Below are 26,012 nucleotides of genomic sequence, written 5' to 3'. Positions count from 1 at the left end.
GGCGCGGCTGACAGGCGGGCGGTGGGGAGACGTGTGCGAGCGGGAGCGGCCGGTGGCCCGGAGCCCTCCCCGCCCGGCCCAGCCCGGGGTGATGTCGTTATGCGGTGGCTCCAGCCCCGCGGCTGCCCCTCGGCTGCGGCCTCGCGCCGCCCAGATGGCCCGGCGGCCCGAGCTGCTGTGTGGGGCGGCCATCGTGCTGGGCTGCGCCTTCCTCGTCGCCCTCAAAGTCACCTGCAGGTAATGGCGGGGGGTTGGAGGGAGCCGGGTTGACGTGGGGCACGCGGAGACCGGGCGAGGGCCGCTGCGGTTCGTGGAAGCGGTGCGGTTCCCGGAGGCCTGGAGCAGGGCCGCCTGTGGACATTCGGCCCTGGAGCTGTGGGTGTGCCGGGGCTCAGGGGACCTCTTGTGCCCTCTGGAGCCCCGCTCTGTGCTCGGGCTCCCTGTGGCACCCCGCGGGGCCGGGTCGTGTCAGGAGCGCCCGCTCCCGGAGGAGGTGACAGACGGCTTCCTCCTGGGCCCAGTGACAGCCCATGCCCATGGCAGTGACGACCCTGCTGGTGTGGCGGGGGAGGCCTTTGGCGAGCTCAGCGGTGGGGCCACACCGGGCCCTGTGACCCACGCCGGGCAGGGGGGAGGCCCCGTTCCCCGCATTATTGTGGAGAAGCGACAGCATTTTTAGGGCACATAGACGTTCATCGAGAGTCAGGCGCTTTGTCGAGAAAGGTGGCTTTCCTCATTTTCGGAGAATAACTCGTACCTGAAGTTGACAGAGAAGGACTGAGGGCACAGGGCCGAAAGCCCTTTCTCAGGGTGCTCAGCTGGCTGCATCGGCGTGGGGGTACAAAGCAGGGGGAAACGGGGCTCTTCTGGCTCGGGTCGACACCCCCGATCACCCACGCCTGCTTCTACAGAAAGATGCTTTGTGATTTCCACCCCAGGCTGGTGGTGCTTCTCTTGGGAGCTGGAACTTCCTCCGTTGCAAAAGTCTCTGGCTCTGTTTGCTGAGGGCCTGGTGTCCTGTGGAATCGGAGGATGTAGCGGGAAGTGCTGGGAGAGTCGAGTGGTGGGGTGGTAGCCACGTACATGTGCTGCAGGTGGGCAGCGTGTTTCTGGAGCATAAACTGGGATCTGGATGTTTTGAGTGTGTTTTAGGTCAAGGTGACTGTTCTGTGCTTCAAGTCATGCTGTATTAATTTAAGGACATGTACAGTATTTGGTATTTTATTTTGGGAATGGGAGGAGGCTACAAGGATCTGATTATGTCCCTGTTCTGTGGAATATGACAGATTTTATTCCAAGAAGCCCTTGACAGATAACACTTCTGAAAAATACTGAGGTAATCTTTTCTCACCACTTCACAGAGGACATATTATATGAATCCAGGTGGATTTTCAGACTAGGAGTGAGTTGTTCTGGGAGCAGCAGTGCCTCTGTTCCAGCAATCCCTATCTCACAGTGGCCAGATAGTGTAGATTGCAAAATGTAAAGCTCTTGCCAAATTACAGAATATATGGTAAATAATATCTGAACTATCACTTCCCTGTTTTATTGTCCATTACAAAAAAACTACAATTTTTATTTTTTAATATACTTGCAATCATGCTTCCTTTTTCTTTCTGCTCTCCTTTACTTTAAAGCTGCATGTTCCTTTGGTTGTGTTTGAAAGCTCACAGATGGAATGTGCTTGCAGTGTGCTTCTTGCCACTTTGTACTCTGTATAGGGAAGTTTGATTAAAGGGGTTTGGCTTTTTAGATTATAGTTATACAGACAAAGTAATATCAGAAAAGTGTTCCTTGTTCTGTTGCTGTGAGAAACAGAAAATTCAAGTGTAAAAATTCCATGTGCAGTTTGGATGATGGCTAACTACTTTTTAAAGTGTGACTAGAGTACATAGTTTCTCACCACTTAACCAGTGTGGATTGCAGGCAAAGTTTCAGCACCAGAGCAGTTATTACCACTGTGCTCACAACACATAGCTTTTGAGACCAATGGGTAAAAAATATGTAAATGAAATATTCCTTTACTGCAAGGCAATATGTTAGTGGGCTCTAACATATTGCAGGTTCATAGTGGCTCAAGTATTAGCCAACTGAAGCCTGACCTAACATGGAATATGTTTTTTTATGAAAAGCCTGTGGTTTGAAACCAGAATTATTGCTGGCACTATGCAAATGTGTTCTGGGACAACCCCACTCTAAGGATCTTGCAATCAAAGGGGCTGATCCTGTAGGCACTTGCATGTACTTTCCTTTATTACCAGGTTGTTCTGATGAAGTGATTTTAAGCTTTTATAGGCTCTGTGCATCAGGTAAATTGCACAGTGTTATAATAAACAATGTTATATTTACATTACACAGATTATTGTGTTTGTACAATTTATTATGTAATCCTCAGTTTATACTTGCATGGTTTTTAGGGGTTCAGAATGCTGTTCTCTTTGGAAACCTGTGTGTCATGTAGAAGTACTGTTACGTATTTGGTATTGCAGAGAGAGACACTACTGAGCAGATCAGCTTAAGGAGCTTGTAGCAGATGATTTATTTTGTGCTGTTTTTTAATAACTGGTGCTTTTTCATGTTTGAAGATAGTCATGTAGTTCCTGACTCATTAATGTCATGGGACTTCTATTAATTTGTTTTACACTTTCTTGCAATCTGGAGCCCATTTTATTTTTATGGCTTATGCTGTTGTGTTCTGTACCCATCTGCCTGCTCACCGTAACTCTTGAACCAGTTGTCCACTTTGTTTAATTCAGTAAGAGAAGCAGAGATTTTAAACATACACATGTTCTCCACTTCCATTAAACTAGTTAAAAAGTAGAAATACTAGTTAGTGTCTCTGAAAAAGTTATGTGTTAATGTGAGATCAACACTTCCCTGCCTTGTTTTGTGTTCAGCAGCTAATCAGAGTGTGCATGCTGACATGTGAGTTACTGCAGCAGCAGCACATCAGGTTTGTCCCCTCTCCAGCTGGCAGTGAGAAATCATGGCAAGAATTCGGCAGTGGGGCTAAGTGTGGCATGCAGGAATGGGAGGGAGTCAGAGATGTTATTTCTGAAGTGATAAAAGAACTTAAGGGCTGGGGAAGGAGGTGCTGTATTATAGACCTGGGGAGAAGGGAAGGCACAAAGGTAGAATTTCATAGAAGGAACTAGATTTTTGGTCATTTGTGTGAAAATGTAATTGTTGAGTAGTGGAATTAATGGATTCTAAACATGAAGGGCAAGTTAATATTTTTCAAATTCTAGATTTTGAAGGAAATATTGTCTCTTAATGTACCAATAACAATTTCAGTAACTTACAAAATACGCTGGCAGTGATTCTTAAATGTTGAGCCTTAAGTGTATGCTCAGTAACCTGGAAATGACTGAAGAACTGTGGTTTTTTTGGTCAGTATTGTAAAAGGAAAGGTGGTACTTATAAACCAGGATGATTGTAAAGCTGGAGAATGTGGCAGTGTTGCTAAGAGGCTGATTAATGTTAGAGTTGCACATTGTTCATAGCTCAATACGTTTATCACAAGTACTAAAATAGTTATTTGAGAAGGAGCAAATATCAGGTAAAAATACTTTTGCACAGTCTTAAAACTTCCAGTCATGTAAGGAATTGTGGCAATATTGAGCATTGGAGTGGTATGGCCCAGTTTTTAATCTGACTTGCTCTTGTGTAAATATAACTAGTGGAAAATACTGCAGTTAAGACAACATAAAAAAGATATAATTCGCTTGCAGTTGATGCCATTACAACTTCTGAACTTCTGAAATGCTGAGCTCTGGATTGTTTAATTGTTTATTTGGTAGAAAATGTTGGTTATGTTCTTGGTATTACTGGTCAAACTAATTTTTTAAAGAAACTTAATCTGTCAAAATCTCTTTAAATTGAGTCTGTCCATTTGTTGATATTCTTACATTGAAGAGGAAATGTACCCTGAACATCTGGCAGTTTGCTCTAAAACAGTAAAATAAAGTAATGCATTTTTACATATTTTTCCCTAATACAATAGAAAAGAAGTATAGTATGCTTTTAAGCAAAGCATAAAGCAGGATAATAGTCTGTTTATATAAACATCACAAAACTTTATGACCAGTGTCTCTTTTCTTATCAGGGTGCTGTTACCTAAAGTACAAGTGTTAAAAGAGGATGAGGCCAGGGAAGAAATCCAAAGAAATCACTCTTCCTGGTAATTCTGTGCTCTATAGCAACCAGCAATAAGAGTGTGAGCTAACATACCCATAAATATAATGCATGGTATCACAGTGTGACTCTCTAAAGCTTGTTAAGGGTCATCTTTAGATTTTTATGGTATTTCATTAAACTAACTCAGATAATGTAAGTTGTAGTCATTTGCATCAATTTCTGAAGTTTTGTCACTGCATGACCTTTGCTAAGATTAAAAATTAGGGCTTTGGGCACACTTCTGTAATTACTCAATAACCACTCTTAATTTTGTTCCTGCAGCCGAGCAAAAGATGTAACAATGCCAGCGAAGCTTCCTGTGAATTTTTTCTCCACAAGATCTCCAGTGATTGATCTCTTTCGGGGACAATTAGACTATGCAGATCACCTTCGTCAGGATTCAGAAATTGTGCTTTATTTTTTCTATGCACCATGGTGTGGCCAGTCAGTTGCAGCAAGAGAAGAAATAGAACACGTGGCCAGCAAATTGTCAGACCAGGTAACTTCAGAGAAGATTCAAATATCAAAAATTACCCAATAGCTTTTTAATATCCAAGCTGATGGTACTTTCTGTCAATTTATGGCATCCCATGGGAACCAGTAGGATTTTGTGGGCTAAAATTTTAGGGTAAATCAGGCAACTGTCTTAATTTAACATACAGGGTGTTAGAATGAGTTGAGAAAGCCTGTGATTCCTACTCATCTCTCTGTTATTTCTGCTTAGTGAGGAGCTATCCAAGTTTCTTCTTGTAAAGGGTTTTCTGGTATTTTCACCTTCCTTCAGACAGAAAATACAGGGAGTTTGCTTCCAGTTTGAGGATCCTTGGAGACACTGGTGTATGATTGCAGCCATAGCACTGCTTTCTAGCAGTTGGCTACCTCTGAACATTTCACAGCTGTAGCTGTTCTAAATCTCTGCCTTCTGAGTTCCACTTTACAGGAAAAGTAATTAATGTGGGTTATGATGAAATTCATAAATTTAAAGGATTTAGAGTAGAAGCTTAAAAACTAGAAGGAAAAGTGGCAGAAGGGATTGCTGTAGCAAAATGACAAAAAACCTAATAATAATTAAAAAAAAAGTCTTGTGTGATAGAATGAAGAGGAGCAGCTATGGCATACTGAATTGAAAAGACAGGAGGAATGGATTGGAAAAAATGCATGTTAGGTAAAGAAGGTCACACTAATGAACTTTGTTACATGTGAATTTTTACCTGCTTTGCAGGTGCTGTTTGTGGCTGTAAATTGCTGGTGGAACCAGGGGAAATGCAGGAAGCAGAAACATTTCTTTTATTTTCCTGTGATACACTTATACCATAGAAGGTAAGATTTAATGCATTCTTTATTACTGTTTTACAAAATTGAGATATGGTATAAAATTTTGGAAATGCTGTATTTATTGTTATATAAATAGTTTTAGAGGAGGACATTCTTTGTGAAGCTCATCCTCTATGCTACTTAGGTGTCTGCAAAGGCTGTAAAAGTCAGTTACATGGTGTGCTGCGCAGTCTGTCATCCTTAAGGAATTTTTCTTTTCCATATGTGTCTCCTGGAAGTTCTCTGCCTAATGAAGAGCGAAGAATTCAGGTCTATATATTATTTTCATCTGTCTGCTTGCTCTGTAGATGGATTATATCAAGTGGTCCCTATTTGTGACAGCAGTGAAGTATGTACTTAAGGACTATTAAAGTTAGTGAAATTTAAGTACATACTTAAATGGCACTATGTACTGAAAGTTCTAAATTTGAACTGGTTACTCACTTTTTTATGCTCTTGATGTTGAGGTATCATTGTGTAAAATTTTATACAATCTCACTTATTTTTTAGTATTTGTATGTATGGTCTTTTTTTTTTTTTCTTCCTTTGTGTGGAACAGAAGGTAAGAAAACATTTTCTGATGCTAGGTACAAAAGAGCCAGATGCTTCCATTTTACTTGTGTACTCTAGTCTTGAACTGCAACTCTCTTCCATTACAGAGGCTTATTTTGGTTTTTGGGGGGATTTATGTATTGAGGAGGAACAGTCCTGATCTTTGTCAGCTGAACTTGGAAAAGACACAAGATGGCACTGCCATAACTGAAACCCTCATAAAAAAACCCCACTTGGATATACATTGACTTAAACTTACTTGATCCTGAAATTACAATACATAAATGGGTACACTTGGGTATTATCAGTAACCTTAAACAGAGCTGCAACAAGATTGATGGGTTTTGATACCCCAAAGGGGAATGTATCCCTCGCGCCTGAGATACTAAACCTCAGATGTTGTGTGCTGGGCATGTGACACATTGAAGCAGTGTATGTTGCTGTTAAAAAAGGTTCATAAGAAACCAGCCTGGGATGTGGAATAACATAGTGGGCTCTAGAAGACCATTTCAGAGCATCTGAATATAGGTATCTCAGTGTGAGTTTGATATTTTTCAGAGTGTCTGTGTATAAGCTTTATTAAAAATGCATCACATTAATTCTTCACTGCAAATGGACTAATTCCTCATGCTTTTTGTGTTTGATATAATTTTGGACTGTGATGCTTTGTCCAACCCTAGTGATAATAAAGCATATTCAGGATTTCAGGAGGCTGAAGGAGAAGCTCTGGAAATTGTAGAGTACTGACTGTGATGTGAGCTGTTTCTTCAGATGGCTGGGGGAGAAACTGTAGGCTCACTGAGTCTATTCTTCAGCAGGGTGGCTGAATTTGTCCCAGCTTTCCTGAGTGCTACTTGTAAAAGTGTTAGTAAAAAAAATGCATCTTTTCAGATTCGTACTGTTTGAACTTTCTAAAGGTTATAAAAAGTCAAGTGAAAATAGTGACATTTTTTAGATCTGCATTTTTAAGTCACATATATTTACTTCAGAAAAAGCAGAAATTTATATATGGTCATGTAATTCATACCTGCATTTTGCCAGTTTATTTAATGGGATTGAAAGGTGGTCTCCATCCCTGTGCCCCCACCAACATGCTGGACCTACCCATAGGTACTTTCTGCATTGCACTTCAAGTGTGGTAACACAACTCCTCTCACTTACAGAATCCACTGTTAATTAACACAGAGAGCAACTCCCTAGAGACTTGAGCATGCTTTCTATGTTACTCCTATCTCTGCCACCCCAAGGAGGGACTCCCTCTACTGTTAATTTAAGTCTTAATGTTTTATTATTTTTTTTGGTACTAGTTTTGGACCAATTGAATACAAAGGCCCTATGAGTGCTGTTTATATTGAAAAGTTTGTTCGCCGGGTGATGACACCACTACTCTACATCTCGTCTCGATCAAAATTACTAGATTTCCTCTCAAATTATGAGGTACTTATCTCTCTTCTCTAGCTTTACCACTGTGGTTCAGAAAGAGTTTGACTTGTTTCACAATTAAATTTGATCTGCTCCAAAGTACTAGTTTATTTCCAGGACCCTGAAATCAATGCCCTGTAAATTTATTAAAATCATAAAAATATTAAATGGCAAATTCATAATGTTGTTTACTGACTCTTATGATGTAGTGATTCTCTTAGTTTACAGTAATTTAGTACGTACAGACAAAAAAATTGTTACCTCAACAAAAAGTTACATATGCACAAGAAAGGAGAAATATTTTTGCAAAAATCTTGCAAACTAAGTTGGGAAGGCATTTGATATATCTAATAATTGCTTTATTTTTTCAAGGAATATTAAACCTTTCTAATAAGATAAGTCTGTTAACTAAAAGCAAATGTTAAATTGGTTGAAATAATGTCTCTAATCAGTTTGTATACTATAACTTCATTATTTTAATCTACCGGTGCGTTGTGTTTTATTAATTTTTGGTCTGTTTGTGTTCAGAGGCACCAAGATTGATAGCAATACTAGTGGATTAGTAACTTCAAAATAAACAAAATGCTCTTACAAAAGAACCATTTATAATGCTTTGGAATTGTTAATTTCTGTAGTGCACAATAAGAGAAGTACAATCATCTTACTAAACCATGAACTATTGGAGCAGAATGGAAAACTTAACCAACAAATTGATGCAGTAGTAGTGGCCAGAACATGCCAAGGGCTTCTCACTGTTTCAAAATGAAACTGAATTCCTCTCTGACTCAGTGCATGTTCTAATGGCTGCTTGTACTGCAGGATGGAGCAGGACCTGTGCTGTTAAGTGGTACTTACCATGGGTAGGTGTTATGCTTATGTTCACGCTTCAGTTTATCCCTCAGGAGCTATTAATGGGTTTCATTTTCCAATGTTTAAGGTGGGGACTGAGTCAGGGATAGCAAGCTGTGTGTCTTTGTCTGATGTTGATACGTTTGCCTGCTCTTGATAGGAACATTTTCTTATGTTTTCCATGAAAGTTGAGGAACTTTCATAGAAGATATAATTCAGGAGGTGACTCCTGTGTTTAAAAAGTGAAAAAGTTTCAGTAAGATACTGGAAGTGCATACAATGCAGAAATCAATTGCTGTTTTGAGAGCCTTGCCTAGTGTCTTCCTTTGATTTTTGATCTTTGTTAAAAATGTTATTTTTTAGCAGGAGGGAAGGAAGATAAGACAGTAAAGGGTAGGTCATTGGGCATTCTGACCACTGTCTGCTGGGATCAGGTTTTTTGATTTCTTTATTGTAAAGCTAATTAATTGAAGCTCAAAATATTTTCTGAAAAACTTGTCACATCAGTATCTAATTTTCAGTCCTTTGTGCTCCTAGGGAATGGGTTCTGCAAACTGATGTGAGGGGTATTTACTTTTGACTAGAAAATTTTGGTTGAAAAGAACCTTTGTAGCTGATCCCCAGTCTGCACTTAGGCAGGGCCCATTCTGTTCCTTGTTTCTCTGTACTTTTGTATGAAGGTCTCACATATTAAGGAAACAGGAGGTCACAGAGCAGGTGCCTGTCGCTCACTTCCCATCCTTCTTGATCTGTTTCAGAACAACAGATAGAATCCAAGGATATACTCTATGTATAATCTGGAGTATGCAGTAGATCAGTACTTTATTAGATGAGTGGTTGATTTGCAAGGTGGCTCAGGATATGTTTTCACACTTAAAGGAAAGCTGCACTCTTGTTTCAAGGTCATTTTGTTGTTGCCTGACAGTTTTCTGATAACCAGGACTTCATAATCCATAGTTGTCCTTTTCCATCTAATCAGTGAAGCTTTTGGTGCTTTAGTCTTGTATTCAGATTCCAGTAGGCAACCTTTGACTGGAAAAAGTACCTAGTATAGAAAACCGGGAGCTTTATCCAGTCTGAATTGAATTGAAACTCACTAAACGTGTTAGAGTGCCTCAACCAGGAAGTTGTGTAAAGGTACTGAGATAAGTATCCAAAACATTTTTTAAAAGTTGAATCAAACCAAGAGGTACTGACATCTAGTGGGTTTATATTAATTAGAATGTGTTTATTTCTGAGAAATAATGATGAACAGAATCCAGCTAAATGTGGTGTTAAGCAGGTTTGTGTTTCGCGGTGTTCTGTCCATCCTGCAACTAAATCGTGACTATCGTGAGATGCTGCGTAGCTAGCACAAGAGGGCGCTCAAACCTCGTGAAAAAAATTCTGGTTGTCGACTCAAAAGCTAAAATTCTGTGTTTTCTGTGGGGGTTTTTTGTGGTAGTGGAATGATAGTAATGCAAAACTGGAACTGGATAAGGATGAGTATTTTTTGAGGGCAAGGAAAAAATCGCCTTTGGAAAGCAGTTAAAATCTTGGAATGTATAGGAAGATACAAGTTACATCAGTACATCAGTACAGTACAGCAGTTCCTAACATAGTACATAGTTCCTGTAAGTACCCACGATCAAACTTTCGTTTTCTTAACTGTAGAGATATAACAGTTTCGTTTTAATCCAAGCTGGCATTGCCTCATTTCTTATCTGACCAACCCAGCTACTAGAAATGGGCTCATCCTTCTGTGGCACAGAGGAAGAAAACATGCAGTGCCTGTAGTTAGACAGAAAGCTTCATTCACTTATGAAAATGAAATGTGCCGAAGGAGCTCATAATTTTCTGGCTTTGGGAGAGGTAAGGAAGGAGTTGGTCTCTCTGGGAAGTAGCTGCCATGTGTCTTAACACTGTGTCAGTTGTCTTCTTTACTCTGTGTAGAAATGCTTCCTGAGCATTAACCAACTGTGCAGTGACTGACCCAGAAGTGCATCTAATTTACTAGCTTGCTCTCTTTTGAAGGGGTGCTGTGGTGCCTTTGTTAAATGATGATGTGAGAATTTGCTTTCAGTTCTGAATACCGTGTTGTTGACATATTTTACTTGTAAATTTAATCCAGTATAAAGCAACAGTTTCTTCTTTGCATTTCTACAGTATAGCAGTAATAGTATGTAATATTGGTTTTTCTGCTCCCCAGAGATAACACATTCCTTTCCTCTTGCTATTTTCTTTCCTGTCTTTACAGATAAAATGAGGCGGGAATTGTCTGCTTGCACAAGTTTGAGGTTCTGAAAAAAAAATCACCTCCCTTGTCTTAATGAACTATAGCTAAAACATAAAAATAAACAAACAAATTGAAAGAGAAATTAATTAACTGAGCAGTGAAAGTTTATTTAATTGTAAAAGCTAATCAGTAGCTGTGTGGTTTTTTCCTCTCCATCCCCTATATTTCACACTTTCAGAGCTCTTTCACCAGCTAGTCATTTAATATTTTCTGCAACTCCTCTGAATCAGCTGTAGTTTTGATGATTCCCAGTAACCTTTGCAAATTTGTTCCTCACCCTTCTCTTCCCTTTTGAAAGTGTTGGTAGAAAATGTCGAACTATCTGAGATTCAGTACACATCCTGGCTGGCTGGCTTTGACTGAAAAAGTTAATCACTTTAATGTCTTCCATTGTTTTTGGTAGCTTCTTGTAGGCCTTTGGGGAACTAGATTATGATATACTGAGTAGATCAGTCATATACATGCTTGCTTATTTCTTTGAAGCATTGTGGTAGGCTTGAGGCATGATTCATTAATAAGACCATGCTGGCTGTTCTCCAGTAAAAATTACTCACCTGAAGATCTCTGTTAATTCTATGAAGATGTTTTTCTATAATTGTCAGGAGTTTTGTCAAGTCTGTTATTTGATTTCATTGACATCACACATCACTTTCTGTTCCTTTGGTGTAGAGGCCTAGAGAGAAGTAGGCTATGCTGCAATTAATGAATTTGTATTTTCATGTGAGTTACATTAGGAGATAGTACTAATGACTCTTCACTATTGACATTCTCAAGTTTGTCTCCTGACAGACAGTCAATATGAGACAGGTGCTGAAAATTGTTGCAAAGAAAAGCTCCAGTAAGCACTACTGTATCAAGGCCAACAGTCCTAATGTGGTGTCTTTACCCCTATGTCACATGCCATTTTATCTTCCCGCTCTATATAGCATCAAATCATATCCTGTTCAGTTGATCCCTAACTGCCTACCTGAAGGTGGTTATCCATAGCTCCACACAGATGATTGCCTGAAAGCAGCTGATCATCAGTAACATCTTGTAGGTAGATACCCACATAAATTGTGGGTAACTGTTGCTATACCAGCTTTAGAGGTTCTTGCATGAAAGGAAGTGGGAGTTGCTGCCATCAGACTCCTCTTAGGATGTCTGTATTCAGAGCTAGTAATTTCTTGTTTACATTGAGATATTTTCTGTAAGGTTTGAATCTCAGTTGTATTGAGTAAGATTCTTTGTTTGTTGCTAGCACTTGGAAGTGTTCAGTTTTGTTAAAATGAACAGAATAGTTGCTATTAGAAAGAGAATCTCTTTGCTCTGACAAAACAGGAAAGCTTGCATGGTACTTGAGAAGAAATATATAATTTTAGACACTTCGATCATATGTATAATTGCAGCCTGTAGCACAGTAATTACAACAGGAGTTGTAATCCCCAACTCTTCTGGGGTGATAATTAAAAGGACATAAATTAACCAGATTACTCATTAGGCATATAGCTTTATTATATATTCTCCCACTACAGTGTTTTCCAAAATGTCTCACAGAAACATCTTATTCTTCACAATCTGGAAGACTTAAGCTGCTATTAGTGTACAATGGAACTGGCAGTCAGTATCAGAACATTACCTTTTTAAATAACTTCGTAAGTATTTGTAGATCTGACTAGATCTAGAAAGAAAAAGATGAACACTGGATACTAACCTGTTTATTGCTCATAAAAAAGTATGAGTGCTATTACACTTCTGTATTTTTTCCTTGTATTTTATTTATATTTATTTTCTTCTTAACAATTGTAATTGTAGAAATTTCACTAAGTGCTTGTATCCCTTTTTTTTAATTAATATTTTCTTGAAGGAATCTTTATGAACAAGATTATGCTTTTAGCATTCATTCATGAAATATAGTTCCTGCCTAAAAGCAGCAGGATTTTAGTTGGAATGAACAGTGTTGGTGGTAAACGTCCAGAAATCACTAATTCAGACTGAATTAGTGCAATTCATGTGGCTGGTATAAATAACTGAATTAGTGTCACTACTGTCTGTAACAGGTAAATATATATGCTTGTGTTTTAAAAAGAAATATAAAAATGTATATATATAATTAAACAAAAAATAAAGCAGCCTCCAAAATACCAAATGATAATACTTGTATAGGAATATATTTGCCACACAAATGGGTGATCAGTGAGTCTAGAATCTTTTGTTCCACAAATCCCTAGAGTGCTCTTGCTTTCTGTGTCAAATGCTCTTTCTTTATTTAATGTTGGAATTGGGAAACAAATAACAGAGAATAACCAAATTCCAGCACTTTTTCTGTCCTGAAGGTTTGTTGAGGCAATTTGAGTGATGCATTACAAACCATAATTAATACTAATTTTTAGTGGATTATATTTTGCAAAATTTAAAACCAAAATTTAATTGAAATTTTGGAACAAGAGAAATCAGCTTCTCACAGATGCTTTTCCTGCATTTAATTTGAAGCCATTCAGGCTTCATACCTGATAAAATCAATCAGCCTATTTAGAGAGGAGCCTTTTAAATTTAAGTCTTGTCCCTTTGGTTATTTGAAGAAGTCTCTGGATATGCAGGTAGGATGTGGGGAGCTCTCATTGGAGTTTTTTGCAGCTGGTCTCTCATTGACTCCTTCAGGATCTACTGAAAGAGTTTACAATGCTTGATAGCTTAATGATAGGATGATAAATTGGCATAGCAATTAAAGTATTCAGGCATGAAATTTATGAATTCATATGTAGCTGTTAAACATGTGCAACATAGTGAACAATTGAAATATTACAATTTAACTTGTTTATACTCTGAAAAAATCACATTTGATATTCCTGTTCTAAAAGAAGTCATAGTTGTGGTTGTGCTGGAACTGACACAGAATAGTTGTAAAGCAAATACTAGTTTTAGTGAGCTTCAGTAGCTAACATAGGAAATATGTGGGTTGAAGCTTATGCCTCTTCAGCTGTAAGATCCCTCTCATACATAGCTTTTGAATGACAACTTTAAAACTTATTTCCATTCAATTTTTAAATATTAAATTTTTTCTTGCAGCATAAAGTGACTTTTTCTGAAAACACTGTTGTAACTTTAAAATCTTCTGTGTTTTACTGTAGGCTAATAATTGTTGTGCCCCATAAATTTGTACTTGAAAATAGCTTATCTAACTCTAATTCTTATTATTTCAGCCTGGAGTTTTAGGATATTTTGAGTTCAATGCTTCACCTCAACCACCTGGTTATTTAACATTCTTCACATCAGCATTACATTCACTGAAGAAAGGTAAAAACTTCATTTTTTTTTTAAGTTAAGGCATCTGTGAATGAGTCGTGTTTGAGCTTCAGTAGCTCTTTCCAATATTTAGTAATTTGAGAATTACTCCCTTTTGAGTGTTTCTGGATGTCAATCTAATTATGAGGCTGTCTTTTATTACTATGTGAAGATTCCTGACATAAAAGGTTTATTATATCATCAGCTATCATGGACTAAAGTATATGATAGGCCACTATCAAGGGTATTTTAAGATACAGTTCCATCAAAAACCTAAATGTGTATCTGCAGCTCATCTAGAGTTATAATCAGACAAGCACTTACTCAAGTTGAATCCAAGAGTATTTGTCTTGTGCAGTGTTTTGGATCAGACCAGCATTATCTTCCTGTTGTTTTCCATTAATGATCTAAAATAAAAAAACTCTTGCATATAAGTATGCAAACTTTGTATATGATTAATACATTTGGGGGGGTGTCATAAATTCTGAGTAGAACTTCAAGAAAGTTAAGATTGGCACATTTCAAGCCATTTCTTCATGACAGCAAATGAAAGAAATTGGTATCATTATTCTGATTTTTACTGTGCCACTGACTTGCTGTATAATAGAGCCTGTTCTCCTGTATTTTCTTCTGTAATGTCCCCATTGATATGTTGGGATAGTTTTTTGCAATGTAAAGATGGGAAGCATTCTATCCTTGTTTGTATGTATTATAAATATAGAAATACTGTAATAAATACTTACTGTAAACGTACCTCATGTAAACAGTTAATTTCTTACCTTTTCCTTGTAAGTGTATCTCATCTTGGCTTTTGAGATGCCCTAACACATAGCAAGGTGCATCTGTACCACATTCTATATTTAATAAACAAATTGAGGAATTGGACAATTCAGGTTCAAGTTCTCTGTAGCTTGAGTGCAAGATGTGGAGCACGTTTGCCTGCTCTTGTCATCTTTTCTTGTATCTTGCTTAATCAGCAATATTGGCAGTTGCTATTCATTAAAATTTCTGTGTCTTTGCATAGCCATGTTCTGTGTTTTGGTCTGAGGGTGTTTTTCCAAGGCTTTTAGGTGAGAATTTGAATGTATGATTGTGTTTAAAAACTGAAAATTGGCCCTTTCAGATTACCTTGGAACAATACGCTTTGGAGTGATCACAGATAAACGTGTTGCAGAGGAGGTCTCACTGGTGCATTCAGGCAGTGTGTATTTGCACAGACATGTCAACACATCTCTGGTGAGTATTGTAATTATGTTTTAATGACTCTGAGGAAGTACATGGAGCTTGAATTTCTGTCGTAGCAGACCATGAAGAAGTGTTTCGCAGAGCTTTAGCATACAGGATCTTTAAGAACAGTATTTTTGTACAATAATGCCCATTTCATTCTACCAGTCAGGAGCTGTTGTAAGCAATAGCTAAGACCCAAGCTGACCATCTCTATTCAAACAAATCCCCAAAGCTCAAGCACCTCAAAAATGACTACACAAAGACTATAGGAAAAGGTCTCTCTTTTCAGTGGGTCAGAAATAGAAGGCCGCTTGAATGAGGATATGGACAAAGTGGCCAAGTTATTATAAATTTTCAATTAAATTAATATGCATTATTTTTTCTAACCAATATAATGTAATACCTTTAAACTGAAATCCAAGTTTCCACTGCTCCTGCCATCTCTCTACAAAATCTATGTGCCTTGTTTTTGTAGAAGACTAGGACCAAAAGTAGTAGCTATCAGGTTTGCTGTTTGGCCTAAAGACCTTATCTATCCACACTGCTACAATGAGTGGAAATTTTGTGAAATATTGTAATGTGTATTTTATTCAATTGAGACAAGGGACAATGGGAATTTTTTTACATTACTGGTAAACATGTAAAGCTATTTTTTTGTGCAAATGATTTATGATTAACTTGCCTTAATTTATTAAAATGACCCTAGAAGCAACGAGCACTTTTTGTTATGCATTTCTTTTCTCCATATTCAGTAATAAGAAATACCAGATTTAAATGCAGTTTTATGTTGGTGTCTTAAAAGACTACTTTAAAATAAGTTATTATGATGAATGAGTGGTAGGAAAAAATTTTCTAATATGTGGGCTATCAAGATATGTGAGGATACCAACTTAAAAGACTGAATTTTTTCACTTATTAAAAAAGTTATACAAGTAAGAAAAAAAAGACTATAAAGGTGTAGTAAAAGAAAAGAGGCATTTACCTAGTAGAATACTTTTTGCCTGAAAGATTATGTGTGTTACTGTGATCTGATGAACATTTGGAAATATTTCCCAAAGGGAAAGAAAGGGTATATGAATTGCTAAATGTATAGAGAATATTAGGCATTACAGTAATGAAGCTTCCTGTATTTGACAACTGCATTCATTACGAAACCAAGTGAGGACAAATAATATTTCTTTTTTCTCCCTTCAAGTTCTATCCAAATGACATCATGAACTATACTGCTGAGAACATTTGCAAGTGGGCTCTAGAAAATAGAGAGGTGCTGATCCGCTGGCTGAGACCACATGGTGGAAAAAGCCTTCTTCTGAACAATGAGCTGAAGAAAGGACCAGCACTCCTCATATTTATACCTTACAATCCCTTAGCAGAAATGCATCCTCTTTTAGATGAAGTAAGTGCAGTAATTTATTTTTTTTACTTCAAAAATACTAGAACTTGAGAACTCTAGTCAGGGTTCTGAGCTTAGTTCTGACATATTTCACCATTCCAACTATTAAGTTGTTTTTAAAAATACATTTTTCAAGCCATTATCACAACTCCCTTATGCTGGATCTTGTATATCTTCACTTTGATAGAGAGATATTATGCAACTTGTTTAATCAAAGAGATGTTTATTGCAGGCATCCTGTGGGTTTCATGAGGCAATGAAAGCACTTGGCGTTAAGGCAGTTGCAAAGAACAAGGCTGTCGAGTTGTATGTTGAAAGCCCATAGAGCAATTCTTTTTTTTCTGATAGTAGTTCACTGAAATGAGATTTCTTATTGCAGATAATTTTTTGTTCAGAATTTGTTCTCATAATTCGCTGTGAAGGTAGTTAAAATCTTTGGGCTAGATTATAGTAGGAGGGGTCTAGTTTCTTCTAGGTATTTAATTGAGTGTTTTCAGGATGAAAACATCTAACAAGGAATTCCTAAAGATTGTAACAAACTCTTGCTGTAGACCACATGTTAATACTGGTGGTCCTGTGACACAGCACCCCTCCAGATGTCACACTTCAACATCCCTTTGATAATTAGGATTCCTTTCTAAGTGTTCTTGTGTAAGAAATCTGTGTATGTTCTGTATTTTGATTCTGTTTAATGTGATAGATGAGGATGAAGAGAGACTTCCTCTTTCCTTTCTTTTATGTTCTGTTATGTACCTCCTTGAAAGAGAATTCCTTCTATGGTCCATACACATGCTTTTTTCACTGCTAGTTTCCCCTTCATTGTGAAAAATAAGATGGTGATTCAGCACAAGAATGTTTGCTCTGGGGGGCAGACTTTTTCTGTTTTTTTCCTTTTTTTCTTCCTTCTTCTAGTAAGTCACACATTACTGTCTGCAAAGTACACCGGCAGGATTGATTATAACTATATGCCCATGCTTGGGAGAGCCTGTCATTGCTTCAGTACTGTTAGTTAATGTTAAAAAAATACGTGTACCACCTATACCTGAAAAAATCTCTGTTCCCTCTTAATATGAGAATGCTTTCATGGATTTTCGCCTTGTACTAGAAAATAAGGGAAATTCAGGAACCTATACTGTTTAATGAGTTGTGTAGTGGGATTTAACCTTAATGCGTAGTGTTACTGCACTGTGATAATAAATATGATGCAAAGAGGACCTTGAGATCAGTGTAACAGAATTTAAGTGGCTTTTTGTTCTTCTGTACATTCAATTATTATGTAAAATCTTGTTAATCTTGCCTCTTTTTCTTTCTGTTTCTTCTCCCTTTCCCTTGTAGATTACCAAAGTGGCCTTGGAATACCACAACTGTAATAAAAGCCAGGCAGCTGAGCCAGAATCTCAACACTTAGGAGACACTGATTCACCAGCTTTTGATTCCTTTGTACCAGATGCACATATGAAATTGCCAGAAACATTTTCAATAACCAAGTACCCATGCTGTAACACAGTGGTGCTTCCACAGTGGCATTCAATATCTAGAACTCACAATGTCTGTGAGCTTTGCATTAACCAGACACTTGGTGTCAAACCAAATAAAGTCCATGTGCCACACTGTAACTTTTTAGAGATAGAAGCAGCTTTGGACTCTTTCTACCTCCAGGAACATACCTTTTTTCAAGTTATATCAAGTACCATAGAATGCAGCAATTTCCTAAGTTTCTATAGTCCATTTAGCTATTACACTGCATGTTGCAGGACAGTGAACAGGCGTTTTTTAAGTTTCATCAGTTCTGAGAAGACCATCTTTCAGACCCCCAAAGTAGCATTTTCTTCCCATGGGAAGAAAGATAACACCCAGCATTCTATTCCTCACATTGAGGATAGGAATTGTTTTATTCCTGACCTTCATATTAGTAGCACTAATATTACTGGTCTGAGCTGCAGGACCAACAAAACCTTGAATCTCTATCTACTGGATTCAAACCTTTTTTGGATATATGCAGAGAGACTCGGAGCAACAAGATCTACTCATCTTAAGGAATTTGCTACCATTGTTGACCTGAAAGAAGAAGTGCACTATGTCCTGGATCAGAATCAGTCACTTGTTAGATCTACCCTGGGTATGGTATCCACTGTACAAATGTTTGAAATAAGGAGATTAAGTTTGCAAGTAAGCTCATGAATGGAAAACTTAATGCCATAATGAAAAGTGAGACTATATTCAACATTGTGAATCACAGTTTATTCTGTTCTAATTTATTTAGTAGTTAACCAAGCAGTAGAAGTGTATTCTAAGTGATGAAAGAACTATGTTTCATAAGCCAAAAATAATTTACTTTAAAGGAAGTAAACATTAAAATGTGTGGATCTTGACTACCCAATGCATTGAAGGAATTTGTAAAATCTAAACTAATTTACTAATTAATATCTATGCATCCAACACATTTGATATTACAAAAGATGTTGTATATTAATGGTGTTGGTGTCTTTTCAGCTATTCTGTGTATTAAAATATCCCAGAATTTCATCAGATAACTACCCTCTGACCAGTAGAGACTAGCCCTTCATCTTGTCATTGGAAACCAACTTACAAATAGTTTTAAATTAGCTGAATTTGAGGAGAGAAAAAAAATACCAAAACCCAGCCAACCCAACAATTGCAGTTCTGATTGATTCACATGGACGTGGATAACATGCCTAACCACATGCATTTACCTGTTCTCCACCTTCAGAAAATGCAGGGGTTTTAGTGTTAGCAGTGTAAGTAGTAAATATGCAAGTAGATTCTGCTGAATGCAGTATTAAAGTAAATTGTTCAAGAAGGTATGTCAATGTAATTCTTCTAGCATTAATTACATTTCCTTTTGTGCCATAAATCTCTAACTACAAAAGTATGTACAATGTAGAACAAATAGCCATGTTCTTATTAAAGATCCCATCCAGTCCTGTACCCTGCCTCCATCCCAACCATCCAGAAAAACACTCTGGAAACAAAAAGCCCTGTGACCATAAAAGGATGGTCAGAAAAGGAAAAATTAAGATCAGAGTGAGGAGATAACACATTTCCTTCCCTTTTCTGCTCCCAGTACTTTCTGTCTTATACTTCTTTCACGTCACGGGATTTCCTGAGCACGGTGAGGGTTTCTCTGCTGAGTAACACTCAGTATTTTAATACCTGAACTTCTGGAAATATTTTTCCTTCCACATATTTTGTAAAGGAGTCACTGTGATTCATGTTTGGTTTTTTATACAATTAACAATTAAGTTTTCAGTTTTTACAGATGGTTTCTAAAAATTCAGGTTTATGGCTTCTAATTGGCCCCTCCTTTCAGTTATTACTTTATCATGCATAGATATTACAAATCTTAAGATCTAAAAAGAAAAAAAAAAAAGGCTGAATAGTAAATATAAAATTAAATGTACTCTGTTTGCATTTCGGAGATAAACTTCCTGATCTGTTATTTTGTATGTTTGTATAAACATACCAGTGTTAACTTGCATCTGGGTTTTGGACTGGAAATGCCAGCACAAGATACTTCTGTTTGATCAAGGAATTATTTTTTAGTGTTTTTAATATTATATTTTTATTCTTCTGAATGACAAAGTAAAACCTGACCAAAAAAAAGAAATAACCTTATGTATCAATTTAATTTCAGAGAACTTCATAAAAAATTTCAGCATTCTCTACAGTCCCTTGAAAAGGCATCTTGTTGATGACCCTTCAATCCATTTTCATCAACAGCATGTAATAACTGAAGTGACGAGTAATACCTTTCATGATACTGTGTTTTTAAGTGAAAAGGTACATACACATCATCAAAAGTTTATTGCAAATCATTTTTCTGACTTTTGAGGGGTGGGGGTCTCATTAATTTTTTACATTATTGTGCCCAAGTTATTGGTAACATCGTGTAATAAATGGAAAGGTTTCTTTTTTAAAAAGTCTGTTTGGAATAATGTGATTTAAGTGTATCTTCAAAAGAACATCTGGCGTTACAAGAAACAAAAAGTCAGTGGAACTGATAAGCTGACAGGTTTCTGCCACAGTTCAAGGTTTGTTGGATTTTTGGGGGGTTGCTTTTTTGGGTAGAGGATGTGTCGTTTTTTTCCTGTGTGTTTTAAATACAGATCTTCTTAATTTTTTAAAAAGAGACAGAGGGTAACAGTAAATAGCTTGTAATAGTTGAATAACATTAGGATCTACTTTCACATTTTAAGGGTTCCAGGTTTTAAATGTTGTAGACTAGTCCTCCTTTACTGTAGATTCAGTGCAACAGATAATCAAACTCTTCTCCTTTTCATTTTCCAGAATGTCTTGCTGCTCTATTATGCACAGTGGTGTGGATTCTGTGCTTCTCTTAATCACATCTTTATTCAACTTGCTCGGCTTTTGCCTCCAGATAATTTCACTGTGGCAAGGTAAAAAAGATTCTAATGTTATCTCTCTAGAATAATTTAAGTTCATCAGGTTCATCAGTTTAGAAAATAATTACTTTTTTTTCTCTTTACAGTCTTCCAGTAGTAGCTGTGAATGCCATCTGATTCACTTCTCTGCCTAATTTTGTTTTCCTCAGTATAAATTTGGTGGTTTTCAATTGCACTGAAGTAGTTACTTATATTAATTAAAATTACTCTTTTAAACAGAGGAATTAATCTTGAAGCTGCCTAATTTTAGAAAGTGAATCAATAGAACATCAGCAGAAATTAATTTTTACCCTTCTGTCTGGTAATTTGTATCCTGTAGTACTCCATTTGAGAAACTGAGATGAGCAAAATACATTTTCTTGTGGCTTAACCCTGGTGGGCAGCTAAGCAGCACACAACCACTTGCTCACTTGACCCCTCTATCCCCACTGGGAATGGGGGAAGATGAAAAACAGAGGGAAAAAAAAAAACAAAGGAAATCATAGTAAGCAATTTAACAGCTGTTTGTTTAATTCATGAAGTATTGAGTCCTTTTCTGCATAGAACTTGAGATAAAATTGTGCCTTGAACAATGTGCTTTTCTTCGGAAGAAGCAAAGCAATTCAGTCACAAAACTACATGAGAAAATACAGAGTTGTACTTGAGGAACAAATCAATGAATAGAAAAAAATTCATTTACAGCACTGAAACTGATAGGCAGTCTGTTCCGGAGAAGGAAGGGTGTGTATGTCATGAAGATGTGTACAAAAGTGACTGTGCAATTTACTTGCTGAGTGGAATACTGTACCTAGTTTTCTAGAAAAAAAAAATCCTACAGATCCTTTTTAAACTGAGATTAATCATAATGGATATGAGTAATTACTTCTGCTGACATATTTTCATATTTCTGCACAACATATTTTTGACACAACACATTTAGACACAATTTCAGATACTTGTGTTTCCTTCTTCTCAGTCCCTAAAATGGTGTTTTACTAGAAAAAAGGATTGTTCATTTACCTGGTATCTTCATCAGTGTGTCTTTTCTTAACAGAATTGATACCACTCGAAATGATCTTCCATGGGAATTCATGACAGACCGTCTCCCAACTATTTTATTTTTTCCTCATCAGAGGTATAGTGATTCTTTTCTCTGTGGGTTTTTAATTTTAATTTTACTAAGTTATTACCTGGTTACATGACTTAGTAGAGGGAAAAAAACAAACAGTAACTCATTTCTATATATGCATTTTACTTCAAGCATAATCTAATTAAAAACAAATAATAAAAAACCCCAACAAAAACCAGCAAAAAAACGCCAACAGACATGGATAGCTGATGGTATGCAGCTAGTGAATGTTCTCTGCAAAGGTCATTAAACTGTTTGTAAGTCTATTTATGAATAGCAGTATTACCAATCTTCAGTTAATGTTCCTTGTTATTTGGTTGCATTTAAAATTAATGTTTTGGTGTTGTTCAAACAATTAATGAGTGACTGACTACAGGATGGGCAAAAGGGTTTTTTTTTTAACTATTCTACTGGAGTGGTTTTTTAAAGTTTTTAAAGTTGTTGTTTTGTTTGTTTTTTTTAACTATGGTTTACCCATGGTGTAGTAGTGTCAATCAGAAGTCATGCTTGAAAGTAAAGTTAATTCATGTAAGAACATCCTGTGTAAATTTACACTGTGGTCATTGAAATATCTTTTTACTTCCTTAAACCAACAGTTCACTATTTCACTTGGACATAAGTACTTTTTTTTCAGTTTTCTAATTTTTTAATTGAAATGTCACACATATTTTGTCATTAGTGTCCTTAATACTAATTTTTGTTAGCAGTAACTTTATTAAAAAAACCAGCAGATAACTGATTCTACAGGTACTATAGAATTACATCATTGAAATTTGTGGATATTGCTGAAGTTTTTTTGTTTTAATTCTGACTCAGTAACAAGTGCTGTACCTGAGAAACAAAGCAGATTTTTGGCATTCTAGAAGCCTTGCATTGTTTCTTTACAACAGAAAACAAATGAAGCTTCGATAGGAATTTAACACCTGCAGAGAAATCTATCCAGAGGAGATTAGCAGTAAAACAAGGTGTATGTGCTGTTGAAGTGAAACTATATACAGCAAGCAAGAGCCCAAAGAAAGCCAAGAAATAAGAGTGCAGGACAGGGAAGTGTAGTTTCAAGGAGACAACTAGGATTAAGAATAATTCCTGGGATAATGAAAGAAAGCCAAATTGGAGGAAGGGAACTGATTCATGAATGGGTGAACAATGATAATGATGGTAATTACAAGAGTAACTTGGTTGATCACCAGAAGTCTGCAGGGGAAGAAAAATCATGTTGCTTATGTGTCCAGAAATAGCTTCATTTTTATGAACACTAGCCTGATGTGGCTGAAGTTCTTGAGTTATTGATGAAATATGGTATCTGACTTCTATCTGAAATACAGTAAGTAGTCCCCAGTAAACAAAATTAGCATATGTCCACATCTCATATGCTAATGGTTGGATTTCACAGCAAGTATTTTTGAGACAACTGTGGCTGGTAACTGACTAACTCCCCTGTCCCAGAGGCACAGGGTAAGCAACTCAAATATAATGGCACACATGTGGGGACACTGTTGTTTTCCATGGTGTGTGTTGTACAGGAGCAGCAGTGGTAAACTTTAGGCATCAGGCATTGCCCTTGAATCTGACTTTCTTGCTTTGGGATAATGGTTGTTTGGATTTATCCTATGTCCATTCTCTGAATTGTATAATTACCCCAGATCTGAATGTACACCACATATCATGAATGTGGCAACCAAAGGGCTTCTTACTAGGGAAGGCTAGAGATGATATTAAATGATAAAATACTAGCTGGCTTCCCAGTTGAACTACTTACACTTCAGGATGTTTTAATAGTCAGGAAAGTAGCAAACTCATGTTATACTGGAACACACTGAGTGAAAGGCTGAAGATGTAACTGGTTCAGAAAGAGAAGGTTAAGACTTAGTTCCTGTCTAGTTCTCAGAGGACAATTTAGCCTCCCATGTTTTGTGATAGAAGTGTGCTAAGTGTCCAGAAAGGGCAATCATTTTAACATTTGACACAGCTAGAGGTTGTAGGTATCTTTTGGTGTTTAGTAGTCTTGAGTAGGAATCTGCTTGAGTAGGAAGACTTACTGGTCTTCAAGCACCTTGAACTCTTTTGTCAGGTTAAGAGTGGGTTTGTTGCAGAAAGCAATGGGCCTACCTCTTCATATGTTGGACTTAGTATTCACAGCCATGAAATGACCTTAAGGGTAGGAAAAAACCCCAAAACTTCTAAAACACGTGTTGGGTTTGCTTCCTTGTTCACCTTAGTGACATAAAGAAGAACAAGTAAAAGGATTAAGGTTTTTAGCAGCAAAAGGCCCTTCCTTCTGACTGACACTACTGCTTACTGTTTAAAAGCAAACTGTCCTTTTCTGCTTCTTGCAGTTCCCTCCTGATATTGGAGCATATTAAGCTACTTTTTTCTAGCATAACATAGACAGGCCTACAATACACATTTACCATCAGGTAGCTTTATACATCTGGACTTCATTTCTAACAATGTATGTAGAATTAATAACACTTAAATGCTCTCCTTCAGCTTGTCAAAGATGTGCATTCACTGCATACAGATCACACCTGCTAAACAGGGATGCTGCCCTATGTATTTCAAGCTCGTAAGCCATAATTTGGATGCTTTTTAGGAGTAAAACTTGATTCCTGAAATGCACTAGGAAGTTTTGCTAGCAGATAAATACCAATCCAGTGCAGATATGCTTACAGCACCTAGACTGGAATAATTAAAGAGTTCATTGAAAGAAAATACTTTGTGCTCCATCCTTATCATACGAGTGAGTTTCTCTTAGCTGCTGTATTAACCGTTCTTGATTAAAAAAAAAAAAATCAAGATATCACGTTGGAGTTGAACAGCAGATGATTTCTCACCTATTTGAGTATTAACTTGTTATGTCTTTCTAGGAAGGAACAAAGTGTGAAGTTCCCTGAAGACTTCTCAGTTAACCTTCCCAATCTCCTTAAATTTATTTTACATCACTCAAGTCTGTCTTCATCAGAGCCCTGTACCAAAGAATGCCTACATAAAGAGAGAGTTCTACAGCAAGGACACATCTCCCACTTAGAGAGAGAAATTCAGAAGTTAAGATCAGAAATCAATGCCCTTCATCAGGCCCATGAGCAGCTTGAAGCACAGCTTACTGAAGCTAGGAGAGAGGAACATAGACTACAGCAGCAAAAACACACACTGGAAAAGCAGCACAAGACTCTGCAGCTCCATAGTGAGCAGTTACAGGCAACATATGACCAGAAGAATCAAGAATTACTAGAAATGGCTGAAAAGCTTCAAGAATTAGCTGATGCATCAGAAAACCTCCTTAAAGAGAATACTTTACTGAGAATCCTAGTGGCAGCAAGGGAAGGAAAGCTACAGAGCAAAGATGAAATTAAAGAATCCCTTCAGTCAGAGCAAACACTTTCTGAAGATAATGATGTATTGGTTTCAGCAGCTACTGCCACATCAGAGGAAAAGAGGACTGATAATACTGATACCACAGAGACAGAGCACAGTAGTGGAAACAGGACAGAATGATTGCATACACAAAGTCAAATGATACAGTATTGGGTAGGTATTTATGCAAATTTTATTGAAATTTATTGCAATTAAAGACATCTTCCCCCACATGTTCTAAAAAAAAAAATCAAAACAGAATATTTTTGTATACTTGAACAACTTATTAATACCCACATCTAAAGAGAAGAGGAGAATGGAAAACACTTCCTGCACTTTACTATTGCACTAACTTGCAAACACCTATCCATATAAATTAAAGATGCTGATTTTTAAGGGCAGCAGTTTGAAGCACCTCTGACTAAGGACCAGTTATTTGTCACTGGCTCTCTGTTACAGGAGAAATTAGACCTTTGATTTATACTTTTCCATAATTTCTGAAGTTTTCCCTTTACAGTGCATTCTTTTTGCTGCATTAAAATAGAGATACTTCATCTGTGTAATCAGTAAACTTGAATGGACAAAGTCATCTTGCTACAACTATTCTGTTCTAGAACTTCAGCACTTTGTATCACTTTTGTATACCAATTATCT

At 37.1% G+C, this 26,012-nt stretch overlaps 1 protein-coding gene across 2 annotated transcripts; it reads left to right on the top strand.

Annotated features, from left to right (window-relative positions):
* Position 1: 1 nt before the first annotated feature.
* Positions 2-25,912, top strand: TXNDC11 (thioredoxin domain containing 11). 2 transcript variants are annotated; one of them, XM_030460107.1, is made up of 13 exons: positions 4-237; positions 4,106-4,180; positions 4,459-4,675; positions 5,399-5,496; positions 7,350-7,479; positions 13,771-13,864; positions 14,976-15,088; positions 16,275-16,475; positions 17,808-18,591; positions 20,128-20,273; positions 20,781-20,890; positions 21,930-22,010; positions 24,872-25,677. In XM_030460107.1, the coding sequence occupies exons 1-13, from the start codon at positions 92-94 to the stop codon at positions 25,497-25,499; spliced, it is 2,823 nt and encodes a 940-aa protein (XP_030315967.1). In that variant the 5' UTR covers positions 4-91; the 3' UTR covers positions 25,500-25,677. The 2 variants fall into 2 exon arrangements, with proteins under 2 accessions (XP_030315968.1, XP_030315967.1); XM_030460108.1 differs by lacking the exon at positions 4,106-4,180 and having other exon boundaries at positions 2-237; positions 24,872-25,912.
* The last annotated feature ends 100 nt before the right edge of the window (positions 25,913-26,012 follow it).

Source organism: Calypte anna, chromosome 14 (genome assembly GCF_003957555.1).
Source record: "Calypte anna isolate BGI_N300 chromosome 14, bCalAnn1_v1.p, whole genome shotgun sequence".
NCBI lineage: Eukaryota > Metazoa > Chordata > Aves > Apodiformes > Trochilidae > Calypte > Calypte anna.
This window is presented reverse-complemented; position numbering and strand designations above follow the sequence as displayed.

Excerpts from the sequence above, each read along its gene's own strand:
- TXNDC11 (XM_030460107.1), top strand. The coding sequence starts at position 92 with ATGTCGTTATGCGGTGGCTCCAGCCCCGCGGCTGCCCCTCGGCTGCGG. Across the intron at positions 4,181-4,458 it reads CAAAGAAATCACTCTTCCTG|CCGAGCAAAAGATGTAACAA; the intron begins GTAATTCTGTGC and ends TTGTTCCTGCAG. Across the intron at positions 4,676-5,398 it reads CCAGCAAATTGTCAGACCAG|GTGCTGTTTGTGGCTGTAAA; the intron begins GTAACTTCAGAG and ends CCTGCTTTGCAG.